Source organism: Poecilia latipinna, unplaced genomic scaffold, assembly GCF_001443285.1.
Source record: "Poecilia latipinna isolate Pla-1442-1.1 unplaced genomic scaffold, P_latipinna-1.0 Scaffold1276, whole genome shotgun sequence".
Lineage (NCBI taxonomy): Eukaryota > Metazoa > Chordata > Actinopteri > Cyprinodontiformes > Poeciliidae > Poecilia > Poecilia latipinna.
This window is the reverse complement of record NW_015113892.1, coordinates 111,890-127,077: the sequence shown is the minus strand read 5'-3', so window position 1 is coordinate 127,077 and position 15,188 is coordinate 111,890. Positions and strand designations below refer to the sequence as shown.

Here is a 15,188-nt window from a genome sequence, read left to right as displayed (position 1 = left end):
CTGCCCCTCCCCTCCTGCTCCCTCCCCACCTGCCCCTCCCCTCCTGCCCCCTCCCCCCCTGTCCCCTCCCCACCTGCCCCCCTGCCCCATCCCCACCTGTCCCGGTGAATCTCCGGTGTCTCTTCCAGCCACCTGCTGCAGACCGGCTCCATCCAGGATCTGGTGATCGTCTCTGAGAAGCAGCAGGTGAAGGGGATCAGCCGGATCGTCGCAGTAACGGGTCAGGACGCTGTCCAGGTGGGAGATGGCTCAGGTAATGGTTCTGAATGGTTCAGAACCAGGTGGACTCGAGCTGAGATTCTGTGGGACTGGACCGAACTGGTTCCGTTCGTCTCTGCAGGCAAGGGACATGGGACGCGCGTTGACCCAGGAAGTGGACTCTCTATCAGCTAGACTGTCAGGCTCCTCCCCCTTCAGCCTAGGCTCCGCCCTCCAGTTCTCCAAGGAGGCCGGCGCCCTGTCTGATGTAGGTATCCTTCCCATGATGCCGTGCAGCAGTGAGGTGACAGTTTAACCCTGAGCTGTGTCTGACAGGCTGTGGACAACATGCCCGTCCCCCAGTGGCAGCGCCGAGAACTGCAGGTCCGGCTGCGGGCCACGCTGCGCTCCATCAGCACCGCCATCAGGAAGCTGGAGGCTCGGCAGGTGAGAAAGCACCTGGACGGCGCAGCGCCAGGAGACGCCCGCCGCTCACGCTGTCCCATCATGCTTTGCTCAGGCTGCTGAGAGAGCTGCGCTGCTGCTGCGGCGGCGCGGACAAACGGAACTGCTGGTGGACGCCGTGGAGACGGACTCGCCGTCGGTGAGTAGAACCGGGCCCGATGGGTTTTGACCCAACTGGAACCGGGCCTGGTTTTGGTTCTTGTCTGGGATCGGACCACTAACGCGACTGGATCGGTTCTTCTGGGTCTGTTCCAGGTTCTGATGAAGACCGTCAACCAGCTGAGCGCCGCCGCCCCCCTCAGTCACGTGATGTTGCTCGCTCACCAAAGGCATTCTGGGAAAGTTTTCTGTGCCTGTCAGGTTCCCAAGGTAACTGCTGACATCATAGGGGGCAGGGCCCTCACCGGCCACCTCTGATTGGCTGTGCTCCTCCTCCGCAGGACTCACCGGCCCTCGCTGCCTCTGATTGGGCGGTGGCCGTGTGCCGCCGCCTAGGAGGGAACGCTGGGGGATCAGCGCTGGTTGCCAAGGGAACCGGAAGCAGCAGTGACATCACAGAGGCCCTGAGGTTTGCCAAAGACTTTGCCCTCAAGAAGGCAGGGCGATGATGTCACAGGCTCCGCCCCCAGGAGGCGTGCTGTGATTGGACCGAGAGATTTCTTTGTTTTAGAAGGAATAAAGGCAGAACTGACTTGATTTTATTTTTTTTATTCATTTATTGATTATTGATTACATCAATTTGTTTACAAATAAACAACCAAACACCAAAAGAAACCAAAACTTCTGCTACCATCTGGGTCGGAACCGGAACCGGGCCGTTCTTCAGAGCAGAGACGCGTTGAGCCACTGCAGGAAACAAACATCCGTTACCTCAGAACTGGACGACTTTCAAAATAAAAGCTTCACACAGAGCGCTCTAAAGCAGCATATCGGGCCGGGTCGGTTAACGGGTCACGGCAGGAGTTCAGAACCTACCAGCCCAAATCCAGAGAATATTTCAAATATTTACGGAGAAATTATTTCAAATTTCACATTAATTATTATGTTTGTTTTAGTTTTGGCCGTTTTGGGCCTCCGTACTCCTTCAGGGGTCACATATCCACCATCCTTAAAATCATTTGGGAACCGCTGCCCCTCCCCCACCTGCTGCTACGCTGGCTGAAAGGAGGAGCGCCTCCATCAGGCTGGTGAAGGTAACACGCTCTCCGAGCTGGTTCGGTTCCGACCCACTTCCTGTCAGAGAAACACTGAACCACAGAAACATTCAGAACCACAGCCTGGTACCTCCATCAGGCCCAGCTCCACAGTTCTGGACCCGTCCATGTCCAGTCTGGCGAACAGAGACGGGACAGGATGAGGTGAGGTCGGGAGGGGTTCGGCCCGTCTCCCCGGTGCCGGGTCAGAACTCACCGAACATGGTCTCCAGCCGCACCAAGCAGCTCACAAAGTTATCGAAGTCGACGGTGAGGTCCGGTTCGCTGTAGCGGGCCACCAGAACCTGATGCAGTGGACTGTTGAGGCTGAAACCTGAACACAGAGCGATGGGATCAGAACCAGCAGGCCGGGTCCTGGACCCGACCGGAACCAGAACCCGGGCGGACTCACCAGCTTCGTCCACCGCCGTCCACATCTCAGGTCCGGTAGATATTCTGGAACACAAAGGTGACAAGTCAGTCTGGGGTCAGAGGTCACCAACCAACCACTGACTCACCAGGAAGTTCTCAATCTTGGTCCACAGGATCTTGAACTTGACCAGACCCAGTTTCCCACAGCCGTCCTTCTGTGGCCCGGTTCAGGATCTGCTCAGAACTGGAAACCATGGAAACCACCATCAACCACTGCAACCATCAACCTCCCTAAACTGGTTCCTGTACACTCAATGCTTTCACAATAAGAGCCCTGTTACTGCCTCCATCTGTGTGGTGGCGTTTTATTTTGAAGGATGCGTCCAGCAGGTTGACCATGTTGCGGCAGATGCACAGTGTAGCAGGAAGAAGCTGCCCCAATACTCAGAACACCTGGGCCCCTAATCACCTCATGATTGTAGGAGAGTATAAAGGGAGACTCTCACCTGGTTCCTTACGCTGGCATTTGGTCACATGCTGTTGGGAAGGTCGCCTGGAAAGCATGCAGGTCTTAAGCTCTAACATCAGTAAGTAATGTTTCTCCTTCTGCATAAGACCTACAAATTCAGAGTTTGATTTGAATTGTTTAAATCTAGAAACCACTGGAAGTCTCCTGCTTGGTACTGGGGTGTGGCTGCAACTCACCCTCCCCACTGCAGTTTTCACATAAAATGGGTATGTGTTGTTTTATTGCACCCATACAGCTCCATAACATCAAAAATAACAATTATTCATATATAGAACATATTGGAAAGCTGATCCTCCTCCTGTGGGCCGGAAAGGATCCTCTGGTTTGAGGTGAAGTCGTCCAGCTCTGGTAGGTGACGATGGTTTCCTCTGGCTTCCATCTTCTGTAAATCACCTACTAACCTTTTCATCCAATTCCAGCTCTGACCCCGCTGCAGCTCGCTGGAGAACCTGCTGTTTTGTTTCATTTTTGTAACCGTTTTGTTTAATTTGTTTCGTTTAGTTGCTTAGTTTTGGGTTTTCTTTGGTTTAAATTTACTTTGGAACATGCCATTGTTTTGTGTGGCCTCCAGCCTTGCTGCAGGTAGCAGCCCTTGGTTCTTTTAGATTATTCTATTAAAGCATTGATGATTTTAATTGGTTATGTTGGAGGTAACCTCATTTTAGTCTGTGGCCAAGTATAAATTGTAGTATTTGTTTTTTGTATTTGCTTGTTTAACCCCAGCCTTTTGTCTCCAGGTTGAGAGCTGAAGGTAGTGGGAGGGGCCGGTGTTGGGATTTCTTCATGATTGAATGCCTGTTCACAAGTGTTTGGGGTGATTTATTTTGGATTTATACATTTATTTTAGGAACCAGTTCCCATTTGGACCGGCCTCCCCCTGCTGGTAGGCCTCAGTACTGTACACTCCCTTCCTATTGTGTTCCTTATGTTGTGATTGTCCCTTTTAACATGAAACAATAAAATGTAATTCATTTTTTTGGAAAAGTCTGGTTCTCCTTGGTCACGAACCTCGAGCCTACTGGCAGTCTAATTCCTTGGGTGCAATTCCCAAGGTGGCGTTGTTGACAGCTTCTGGTTACCCTGCTGTGAGGAGCAGAGTAGCAGATCCCTACCTTAGTGTCGCCACAACAGGATGAAGCTGCTGGTCCGGATGTCGGAACCTGTGGAGGTCAGAGCGGTGGCTAAACCCTCAGCAGCGACTGCAGGTGAGACAGAGAAGGGGGCGGAGCCGCAGGCCCTGAAGGGCTTCCTTACGTTTGGTCACCACCTTGTTGAGGATCCTCTGCAGCTCGAAGGCAGAGATCTCGCAGTCCGGCGGGGAGAGTCATCAGTTCCACCGGACCGCGGCTGTTCCAATCGGCCAATCAGAGACCGGCTCACCTGTCCCGCCAACTGTCCAAACAGACGTCTGAATCGGTCGTCCACATCGTCGATGTTTCGACCTGTTGAGCCAAGCACACCAGGTCAGAACTCTCACCTTCTCCACCCGCGACTCCACCGGGTCCTCCAGCACTCTGCGGGGGAAAAAGCAACCGCATTAGCCACGCCTTGAACGGTGGGTGACCTGCAGGTGCCACACAGACCAGGGAACCTACTGGAAGTCTGCTTGTTTCTCAGAGAACACCTGGACGCAAAAGTCTCCGTCCTTGTTGGGCTCGAAGGTGGATGGGACGATGAGGTACTCCCCTGGAGGCAGGACGAAGCGGCTGCAGACCTCCCGCAGGTTGATGAAGGTTTCTGAGCGCACGGCAGAGGCGTGGCGCACAAAGAAATTCCTGTCCAGGTGGACGTTCCTCTGACCAGAGAACTGACAGAGACAGCAGAGTCAAGGACAGGTGGAAAACTCACCAGGATGTGCAGCTGGGGGGCGGCATTAACCTCCTACCTCATCAGGGACCTGCAACAGAAGAAGAGCGAACCAGAATCGATGGTTCCTGGCGCTCTGAGGTTAAACTTTGTCTGGTTCCACCACTAGTCTCTCTGGACCGCCGGATGCTCTGAGACGCTCTCTGTCCTCATCGTTGATGCAGCGCCACTGCGCCGAGCTGCGGACAGATAGTTGTCGTGGTTACACTGGGTCACACAGAGTAAGTCTAATCATCTCTGATGCTTCGCTAGGAACATTTCTGATTGGATTTCTGGTTCTGACAGTCGGATCGAGACCATCAGAACCTCTGAGGTTCTACCAACACCCAATGCTCTGCTGCGCTTTGTCAAAGTTTGGGTTGAATTACTTGTCGCTCCAGGTGCCGGTCCACTCCACCTGACCCCAGGGGTTCCGGATCCAGATCAGCAGATCCGTGTCGCCCTGGTATTCCACCTGCAGCCAATCACAAACAGAGTAACTCACCTGGCTCACCTGGCCCACCTGGCCAGGGTGGGGTTGATGTGGGCAGGTCTGCACCTGTCACAGAGTAGGCGTGGCCTTTGACCAGCTTCTGGGAAGTGATGGCTTCAGAGTCGGCCGAGCTGGTGATCTGACCATCAGTCTACCAGACTGGGTCACCTGACCAGACCCGGTCAGACAGGTGGGTCACTCACGTCAATGGAGCTACCCATCAGAGGCCCTCGGCCCAGAGCTTTTTGGATGATGTGGAACAGGTGTGGATCGGGTTGGGTCAGTTCATGGACCTCAGCAATGCCGCCGGTGAAATCCTCAAAGCCCTCAGTGGTGCTTCCCCCAGACAGAGCCTAGCAGCCATTTAACCTGCAGGGTCACATGGGGAGGGGTCATATGGGGAGGGGTCACATNCATGGGTCCAACATTAGCTAAAACTGCCACGCCTTTTACTTGAGAGCGTTTAATGTTTTTGACCATGTTGTGGGGAAAAAACCATTACCAAGCACTGTTCAAGTAAAATCACTCAATCAGGTTTATTTATGAATTGTGCACAACTCAGAGAGCTCGCAGGACAATCAATGATGAAGCAATTCTGGATGGAAAGCTCTGCCAGGCAGAGACAACACATGAGTCTTATATAAAAGGAAATTTCTACAATTTTTATGGTGACAAATGAAAATATTATTCCATACATTTTAAGACATTACATATTCAATGAAACATTATTCTGTATGATGAAACAAAAACATATACGGTAAGCAGGATACAAAAAAAATATCAGCATTCATCCATTTATTTTACTTTTGTTAGGTAGGAAAATTTACCCTGCAACCTCTCCTTGCCAGGGAGACGATCTTCTATATGTTTTGTCATCTTTCACAAAACTTTAAAAGGAGGAAATTGAAATAATGTATTTGGAAGTAAAGTACCAGAGGAATACCAAACCATTTTCTAAGCAATATTTCTAAATACTTAAATAAGTAATTATTTTAATCCCACATGTCCTTGCATGCATTTCAATCCTTAGACATCTCTAACACGATAATTATGAATAATTTCATTTTACGTTGCTTATGTTAATGAAAATTTAGGTTTTACACAAATTTTAAATCCTAAATTTAAATTTAAAGTTTAGGTCATATTAAGACACCCTCTTATGAAAATCTAATTAAAATTTAATATAATCTCATCCTCTTTGATTTTAATATGACCCACGTTATATTATAATCAACAAGTAAAATTTTTATGTTGCCCCATCTGATTCTAATGCGCCCACTTCAAAATAAAACAAAACAATTTCAAAGTGATCTTCATCCTCTTTGATTCTAAATAAACCAAAGTTATAAACAACCAGGCAACATCTGATTTCATCCTCTTTGGTCAAAATTAAACATATGAAAAACCAAGTAATTTCTGACGTTGATTTTCTCTTTTAAATGCATATTTAAGGATAACAGAACAGTGTAAATCTTCACTCTCCGTTTCCGTCACTCGCCAGTGGACCAGCAATAGTTCTTTGAGTGGAGAGTCTTTCAGAAACATTTAAACTTGCTGTTCCTCTGGACATTGACCTCTTTGGTGTCAAAAGCTGAAGTACTTGATTCTTGGTAGAGTGAAGTTTTGCTGCTCACTCTGTTGCTGTTTCAGATTTACAGTCATGATTTAGATGGACATTAGAGACAGGTCGTCCTTCACAGTGGTTGATGTGGATTCAGGTTGTTCCTTCCTTTACGCCCCTCTCCCCCACTCGGTCTCGGCATTGCTGCAGCCAAATCCTCCCCCGTCTCTCTCCTCCGGCTTCCTGGGGGTCCAACTGGTTCTGGCGTTGGATCTTTGGGTTGTCCAGATCGTCCCTCAGGAAATGTCCATGTTGTCCACAGATGACAACTGTGGACAACAGTTCAGAGTCTTCTTCTCTCACAGCTCCGAAGCATGTTTAGCTTTTCTTCCTCTACGCTGATACTGGACAGCAGACCAGCGAGGTTGTTAAAGCTCTCACACAGTTTCCAGTCCAAATGCCCAACAGGAGACCAACAGTTGTCCCCTGGAGGTGATGGAGGTCTTTTTTGTCTTCTTGATCTTCTCGATCATTTTCATTGGCTGGTTTTGTAGGAGGGACATCATCTGGTCCATGGGAGGACAGGTTAGAGGACTTGAGGTCAGAGGTCAGATGCACCGTGCGAGGCTCAGACAGAGGGAAAAAGAAAAAGCAAATAGAAATCGATTAGGTTTTGTTTTGTCATTTTCCTTGTTTTCTATACATATACATTTATATTTATGAATCTTATTTTAACCTTTTATGTGATCGTATAGTTTTAGTCATTTATTACCCATCCAGTATTATGGCTCCTGTTTGTGGAACAGTTTGTCAGAGAAACCTGAGGGCTAAGTGTTGGTATGACTCTTAGAGCTACTTTTAGTATGAAAGGGTCCCTTATAAATAAAATGTATTAATTGACTGATCCTTTTAAGAAATGCATTTATTTATTTTTTTATTCAAACACACAAAAGAAAAATTAAACATATTAAGGCCTGTAATTTATCAACAAAAGATTTATGTTCAGCATTTTATTCCAAACAATTAAACCCGGAGGAGGAGATTGCGTGTTGGAACCACTTAGACCCATTCTTCTTGAATTGGGTGGCATATCCTCTGTAGACTGCAAACGTCTTCACAGAGTCCAACAAATCAGCTTTGTGGTCGCTCTGCCTCTTAATCCTCTAAGAGGGGCCTTTATTTCCGATAAAGGATTTTAGGATTCTCTAAAGGTTTGGTTCCCTCAAATTAGAAAACCAAAACTCAAGGAATCACCTGCCTTATTTACCTTCCTTGCGGCTCGTGTTTAGTTAGGGTGATAGATTTGGGGTGGAACCCTCCATGCATGGTTAGTAGTTTCTGAGTGTCTTAATGTTGCACCCTTAAAAACTCATATATATTTTAGCTTTTGTGCAACTTTATTAAGCAAAATCCACGGTTCGAACAAACAGCGTGGGTAGTTTTCTCTCTTGTTTCGTAATAATCACAGGTCATAAACTTTAAACTCCCATCATGCATTGTGTCATTCTTAAAGGGATATTATCATGACAGAAATCTATGAAATAAAAATAATATAGTTTGAGCACATATTTAGCCATAAACCAATTGAATTGTTCTAACTAAATACTAAATCAAATAAATGCTTGCCCAATAAGATAACTGTACCTATTAATTAAACAATATCACGTTCTAAACATATTTTCAGGGCTCCTCAGACTGGGGCATGTGGATTGAGGCTGGTAGTCTGGCTTTGACGGGCAATCCACACAGAATACTCGTCCTCACTACAGCTGTCAGAGTTCGCATGAACTTGGTCTTTGGTTTGGCGTGTTTGTCTGTTTGCTTGTCTCTTTTGGTTGTTTTTTTCTTTTGGTTCTTTAGTCTCTTGTCCATCAATAAGATAAGGACAGGGTAGTAAAACATTCCTATGAAGGATTATTTCCCTCCCTTCACCATCTAATGGTGTCACCACATAAACTGGACTGTCTTGCCCTCTTCTTTCTTTTATAACATGCGTTTTGTTTTCCCAGTAAGCACGTATTTTTCCAGGTCCTCCTCTTTCAGATAGGTTTTGGACAAGAACATGGTCCCCAGGTTTAAGTTCTGAACTCCAGGCTTTTCTGTTGTAATACTTTTGTCCTCTTTTACTTGCTTTTCTGATGTTTTCTTGTGCAATGCTGTAAGCTTCCTGCATTGACCTTTGCCATTTGTCTGCATAGTCTTGATGAGACTGTGACTGCTTTTGCTCTTTTGGAAACAATAGGTCAACAGGTAGGATTGGCTCTTTTCCAAATAACAGAAAAAAAGGGGAAAAGCCAGTTGATTCATGCACTGTTGAGTTGTATGCATGAACTACTTTGTTCAAATAGTCTTTCCAGTTAGGTTTTTGTGTCTCTTCCAGTGTTCTGAGCATGCTTAGTAAGGTTCTGTTAAAATGTTCAGCTGGGTTAGACTGGGGATGGTAAGGTGTTGTCCTTGAATGTTGTATCCCACTGTAGCTCTGCAACTTTCTGAATAACTCATTCTCGAATTCCCTTCCTTGATCATGATGAATTCGAGCAGGGTATCCAAATCGCAGAATAAAGTCGTCAAAGATTTTGCGTGCAGCTGTCTTTCCAGACTTGTTAGATGTTGCATAAGCCTGCGCAAACTTAGTAAAATGATCTACTATTACAGGAATATACTCTACTCCACCTTTACTTCTCTCTAGATGCAGATAATCAATAGAGATTAGTTCAAAAGGTGCAGAGGTTGTAATAGTTTGTAGTGGGGTTTTAGTTTTTCGGTTGGGTTTCTTTTGTTTCAAGCAGCGGCAGACTCTTGTAACATAATGTTCGATCTCTTCTCGCATTTTTGGCCAAAAGAACCTCTCTCTAGCCAATTGAGATCTTGAGCTTAGCAGGAACTATTAGTTGATTTCTAGTTTTTGTCTTTCGTCGTAAAACTCCATCTTTGTCCAGGTAAAGATGAGGCCATTCTCTCAGAAGTCGTTTTACTTCAGTTGGCCCTTTCCCTTTACCCCTGTTTTTAAGTTTTTTTTTTTTTTTTTTTTTTTTTTGCTTTAATGTGATTACTTGTTGTGTCACTTGATCTTCTTGTTGAGCAATTTGAATGTCCTTGACTGCTATTGGCTCAACTGGAGTTGTACATTGAACAGTTAGTTGTGACAGTACATCCACATTGCATGTAACAGCTGAAATCCAGTCAGTATCACCACTGTGATCCGCTTTGCTGTAGTGCTATTATGTCATCAGCTTTACATTCCTCTGTACATGCTGACATTATTTTGTCTATTTCTTCAGGTTTGCGAGATAGAAAATCAGCATCTTGGTTCACTTTACCAGGTCTGTACTTAAGAGTAAAATGGAAATCAGCTAATTCTGAGACCCAGCGATGTCCTACTGCATTCGGTTTAGCACTTTTCATCACATATGTCAAGGGATTGTTATCACTGTACACTGTAAAGTGTGGGGCATGGAAGAAGTAATCTTGCAATTGCTCAGTGACAGCCCACTTCAGAGCTAAAAATTCAAGCTTCCCTGAGTGAAGGTTGTAGTTTTTCTCAGTTGGAGTGAGTGTACGTGAACCATAACCTATTACTCTATTACTCTTAATGCTCCCTCCTGCCTTTGATACAGGACAGCCCCAAGACCTTCCTCTGAGGCGTCCACCTGTAACACAAATGGTTTCTCAAGGTCTGGGTAGGCCATTATTGGTGGATCTGATAAAGCGTCTATAAGCCTTTCAAGTGCCTCCTGCTGTAATGTTGTCCATTCCACAGACTGAGATGGTGGCAACTGTGAAGAACTTTTCTTTGAGGATTTGTTCTTTATCTTTGGATGTGACAACAGATCATAAAGCGGTTTTGCTATTCTTGAGAAGTCAGCTATGAATGATCGGTAATAGCCTAGAAAGCCTACAAGGGATCTTACTTCTCTGACTGTTTTAGGATTTGACTTTTTCAAAGTTTGCACAGCTTCTACTTCTTTTGGATTCATCCGGTATCCATCTTCTGAAATGACACGGCCAACATAACACACTTCCCTCTTAAAGAAATCACATTTCTTCGCTCTGAGTTTGATTCCACATTCTTTTTGTCTTTGTAAAACTTTTCTCACATTTTCCACATGTTGGTCAAAATCTTTGCTAAAAACTAAAACATCATCGAGATAGGGCACACATATCTCATCTCTGAGGTCTCCAAGACAACCTTCCATATACCTCTGAAAAGCAGCTGGGGCATTTGTTAGTCCGAAGGGTATCCTCAGCCATTCATAAAGTCCCCATGGCGAGATGAAGGCAGTGCATGCTCGGCTTTCTGGACTAACAAAGCCTTGATGGTAGGCTTTTCCTTGGTCTAGCACAGTAAACCAGGAATTTCCGCCAAGATTTTCCAAAATTTCCTGAATTCTTGGAATGGGATGTCTGTCGGGGTGTGTCTTTTCGTTTAATTGCCTATAATCCACACAAAGTCGGATGGTAGAGTCTTTTTTTCTCACAATTACTATTGGTGATGAGTAAGAAGAAGTTGACTCCTGTATCCACCCTCTACTGAGTAGATCTTGAATGTGTTTTTTCACCTGTTGATACAAATGACGAGGGATTGAATTGTATGTTTTTCTCTGTGAGATGTATTTTCATCTGTAGATCAGGTATGCATCCTGTGTCCCACTTATTTTGTGCAAAAACATCACTTTTGTCTCGTAGCATTTTTTTCAGTTTGTCTTGTTCTGCTGTTAAATGTGAAACATCAACTGGTGGATCCCATGTTTGTCAGTTTTTCCTTCATTTTCTGGTGTCACTTTCATGTCTTTGGATTGTGCGTGTCCACTTTCACTTTGTGACTTCTTTGTGACTTCTTTTACATCTTGTATGTTATCCACTGTGGATAATGAACCAATTATTGTCCTGTTTTGTACTCTGATATCGTTGTCTGTGTTATTTTCAACTATAACTGAAATCATAGCTCCCTCATCAGCTGGTATGTGTATTAGTTGCTGTTGTATTTGTAATCCTTCTGGCCACGGTGCTTTCATTTGGTTCCAAAACCGCATATTGTCCCTTCAGCACATTTTTCTTGAATTTTCCACAGATTACTTTGAACATTTGACGTTTTGAGATAATAACATCTTGTCTCCCTAGCCTTACTGTTTGATTCTCTGACAAAGATTTGTCTTTACTTAACACAGAGAACACTGCTTTTGTCTTTTTGTGTCCTACATCTAACACTGACCCAAGACTATGCAAAAACTTGTTGGGAAGAGTTCTGTCTGATGATATGTTGGACTTTGCAAGTTCTTCTATGACACTGAAACCCACTATTGGCTTGGTGATTGGCTGAGAGCTTACAAGAAATGGTACTAACAGTTCATCGTCTCTGTTCTCTGTAAGACTGAACTCAACTCCTACCCAACCCTCATAAGGTATCTCAGTCCCATTTGCTGCAGAAAGGTCTAAAAGAAAGATCTCAAGAAGCTCTTTCACTGATCGAATCTCAGCATCTGGTAGATGTTCTCTTTTCCAGTCTAGGTGCACAATTGAAACTTGTGATCCCGTGTCCCAAAGAGCTGTGACAGGAACATCTCCAATATTGCTCTGGACAAGGTTCTTGCGTCCTATTAGTTTCGCTGTTTTTTCCTGTTTTTTTGACAAAGGCACATCTTTCTGTGGAACAACACTGTCAATAAAATTTGCAGTATGTACTTCAATTTTGTTGACATTAACTATTGAGTCTTTCTTTTTCCGACAACCAATAGCCCAATGTTCACTGCTTCCACATTTAAAGCAGTGTGTACATTTTCCTTCTGGGTTTGATTGTTCACATTGACGACATTTTCTGGGACTCTTTCTGGTAGTCCTTGCATAGTATGCCTTAGTTTTTATGTTTTTGTCTTCAGTTTTCACTTTTGCCTGAGTCAAGCTAGTGACTTGGGTTGAAAGATTTTGGATAGCTTCACAAATAATTTTGTTATTGGCTTCCAGCTTTTCCACGATGGGGTTTGGCTTTTCTATCTGGCTTTTGCTTTTCTTTGAGCTTCCAACATTTTCATTTTTGCAGTTATCCTCTTCCTGAACTGAAGCCACTTTGATACTCTTTTGTCTGGTCGACAGTTTATTCCTTCTTTCGAGTTCAACACTGTAGGCTGCACTCATTTTCTCAAGAAGCACTTCATCACTCACAGTTGCGTCCTGCAAGTAAGGTCTAATGTCCACTCTTACAGCATCATTTTGTAATCCAGTCAGAATAGTTTGCAAAAAATGTGTTTGCACAAGCTCAGGATTGCATTTTAGTCCAGCTTTGGCTCTATCAGAAGCAGTCAATACTTTTTGTCTAAGGTCCATTGTGCATATAAGAAAATGAACAGGAGTTTCTTTGGGATCTTGTACTGCACGTGTTAAAGCATGATAGAGTTCTGTTGCATCTATCTCTATGAAGTGTGTCCTAAGCACTTGCCTGAGAGAGTTCAAGGATAATTCTGACCTACTCTCTAGATAACTTTTTAATTTCACATCAGGTGCAATGGCTTGGAACACTGCTTCATCGATCTCTCCCTCATCCTATCCTTTTTTTCAGTCCTCGTTCCATTTGTCTTTCAAGACTAGTGAAGTTCAGTTTATCCCTTTGTCCCACATCATCGATTTGTCCAATAATCCGAAAATCCTTTCTGTATATTGGATGCAAGTTTACTTGGTCTTTGACTTGCGATGACTCTTTTTCAGAACTCGCTGAGCTGCTTGATATTTGGGGTGGTAAAACTGAACGTATAGTACTGATTTGTACCAGCAGAGGTTGCTCAACAACCACTTGATGCTCAGCAGCGGTGCGCTTTGACGCAGCAATTGACAAAACACTCGTATCAGTTTTCTTATTCATGTCATCTATTAAATCATTCATGGTCAACAACACTGATAATCCACTGTCCTCTAAAGAAGTGACATCTTCGCTTTCCAAGTGAATAAGCATTTTTCTTCTTATTAACCGACATGACGACTTCACCTCTTCACTCAGCTGCAGGCCTAGCGCTTCACTTAAGGCATTTAGCTCCTCCAGTGACAGAGTAACCAGCTTTTTCTCACTATCGGCAAATAGGGATTCCCACTCACTGTCCATGATGCTTTGTCTTTGGTTGATTCACCACTTGTAAATGTTCATGACAGTTTCTTTATCGGTTGCTTTTCCTTTAACAGTAGATGTCGTCTGGCTAGCCGCATTGCCACTTAGCTTAGCCACCAGCACGCTCGTGTTGCTCCGCAGAGACGTTCCTCTTCATAAAAAAAATCACTTCTCATCGCAGAAAACATTTGCTGAACCGGGCGGAAACACCAAAATGTATGTTCCGCCATTAAAAAGAACTTAAAAACTCATATATATTTTAGCTTTTGTGCAACTTTATTAAAACCACGGTTCGAGCAAACAGCGTGTGTAGTTTTCTCTCTTTTTTCGTAATAATCACAGGTCATTCAAGTTCTTAACATATTTTCAGGGCTCTACATTAACATCCGTGGTGTTTATCTTCTCCTTTGGTCAGATAATTATTCCTGCAGGGTATCTGATTACTGGTAACATAGACATTATATAATGTCCTCATGGTCACTCTCGCCTATTGTCGCTGACGAGATTTAGGGCGGCCATCTTGGAGCGGTACACCACTCCACTCAGCGTTATGTGTTTAGCAGCACAATGACGTATCAGCGCATTTAATCGATCATAACACGCTTTTTTGTTACTGGAAACCATATTCAAACATCTATCAAAGCTACATTTATAAACAATTGTATTATTTAAGGATTTTTTTAATACATAGTTCAGCATATTTAAATATGCTTAGTGGCTATAACAATAGAATAGGAATGGAATATTCTGATATCGATGTAAGAAGAGCATATTACAAAGCACACATCCGGTCATAATTTATTTAATAAATTATTTAGTAATATCAATATATATTTATATAACTATACAAACACTAATAAATGGCACAAATAAATAATGATTAATACTGAATTATATATATATATATATGTTTTTCAGCCGACGAGTCCAAAATCCGATGTGAGATTCATCCGTGCTGTAGTGAATCCGTCTCTCTTATAGATATCTCCCTCTTCTTCCTCACATCGTGTCTTTAGGAAGTTTTCAAAACAAAAACGGAAAATTTAGGATGTATCTTACTTTGACAGAGTGAAAGAATATAAATAATAGTCTTTACCACCTGTGTAAACTTTGCTGGTGAATGTTATAACACATAATATAAGTTTTATAATATGTGTTATATTGTTTCATTTCTAATATAGGCTCTTGTGTCAGATAATCTAAGTCAATGTTAGAGAATAATTAATTTTTTTAGATTTACGGAATCTCAGTTAGCCTTCATATCGGGGCTGAACCCCAGTATTACACCAAGCACTATAGCTAATATTAGCTGCTATCTCGCCGGTGGACATAAATACAGTAAAGTAATATTCTAATCACAAAATATACACAATAATATGTCCATCTTACTTGTGAAATGTTGTTTGTGGAGCCCTCACGTCATTAGTCCATCGATCCGA

General features: G+C 43.9%; 2 protein-coding genes and 1 long non-coding RNA gene across 5 annotated transcripts in view; 1 reads left to right on the top strand and 2 right to left on the bottom strand.

Moving 5' to 3' along the window:
• Positions 1-1,366, top strand: part of aars2 (alanyl-tRNA synthetase 2, mitochondrial (putative)) — a 19,706-nt gene extending 18,340 nt beyond the window's left edge. For 2 of the 3 annotated variants that reach the window (XM_015054746.1, XM_015054747.1), the window contains exons 17-22: positions 129-237; positions 341-466; positions 535-645; positions 719-802; positions 919-1,032; positions 1,104-1,366. In XM_015054746.1, coding sequence (XP_014910232.1) covers positions 129-237; positions 341-466; positions 535-645; positions 719-802; positions 919-1,032; positions 1,104-1,271 — 712 coding nt within the window. In that variant the 3' untranslated portion in view covers positions 1,272-1,366. Of the gene's footprint in view, positions 1-128; positions 254-340; positions 467-534; positions 646-718; positions 803-918; positions 1,033-1,103 lie in introns of those variants that run through there. The other variant, XR_001427724.1, reaches the window with a different exon arrangement.
• Positions 1,367-2,551: 1,185 nt separating this feature from the next.
• Positions 2,552-5,575, bottom strand: LOC106961187 (calpain-2 catalytic subunit-like). The gene is made up of 8 exons (XM_015054739.1): positions 5,549-5,575; positions 5,299-5,448; positions 5,162-5,246; positions 4,992-5,077; positions 4,643-4,654; positions 4,353-4,564; positions 4,012-4,271; positions 2,552-3,917 (listed from the first exon to the last, which is right to left on the bottom strand). The coding sequence occupies exons 1-7, from the start codon at positions 5,573-5,575 to the stop codon at positions 4,085-4,087; spliced, it is 759 nt and encodes a 252-aa protein (XP_014910225.1). The 3' UTR covers positions 2,552-3,917; positions 4,012-4,084.
• A 744-nt stretch (positions 5,576-6,319) lies between these two features.
• On the bottom strand, positions 6,320-9,124 carry LOC106961200 (uncharacterized). The gene is made up of 2 exons (XR_001427727.1): positions 7,134-9,124; positions 6,320-7,060 (listed from the first exon to the last, which is right to left on the bottom strand). It is a non-coding gene; the product is annotated as an uncharacterized LOC106961200 (long non-coding RNA).
• Positions 9,125-15,188: the final 6,064 nt, after the last annotated feature.

Excerpts from the sequence above, each read along its gene's own strand:
- LOC106961187 (XM_015054739.1), bottom strand. The coding sequence starts at position 5,575 with ATGGTCAAAAACATTAAACGCTCTCAA. Across the intron at positions 5,449-5,548 it reads AAAACATTAAACGCTCTCAA|GCTCTGTCTGGGGGAAGCAC; the intron begins GTAAAAGGCGTG and ends AATGGCTGCTAG. Across the intron at positions 5,078-5,161 it reads CCACGCCTACTCTGTGACAG|GTGGAATACCAGGGCGACAC; the intron begins GTGCAGACCTGC and ends GATTGGCTGCAG.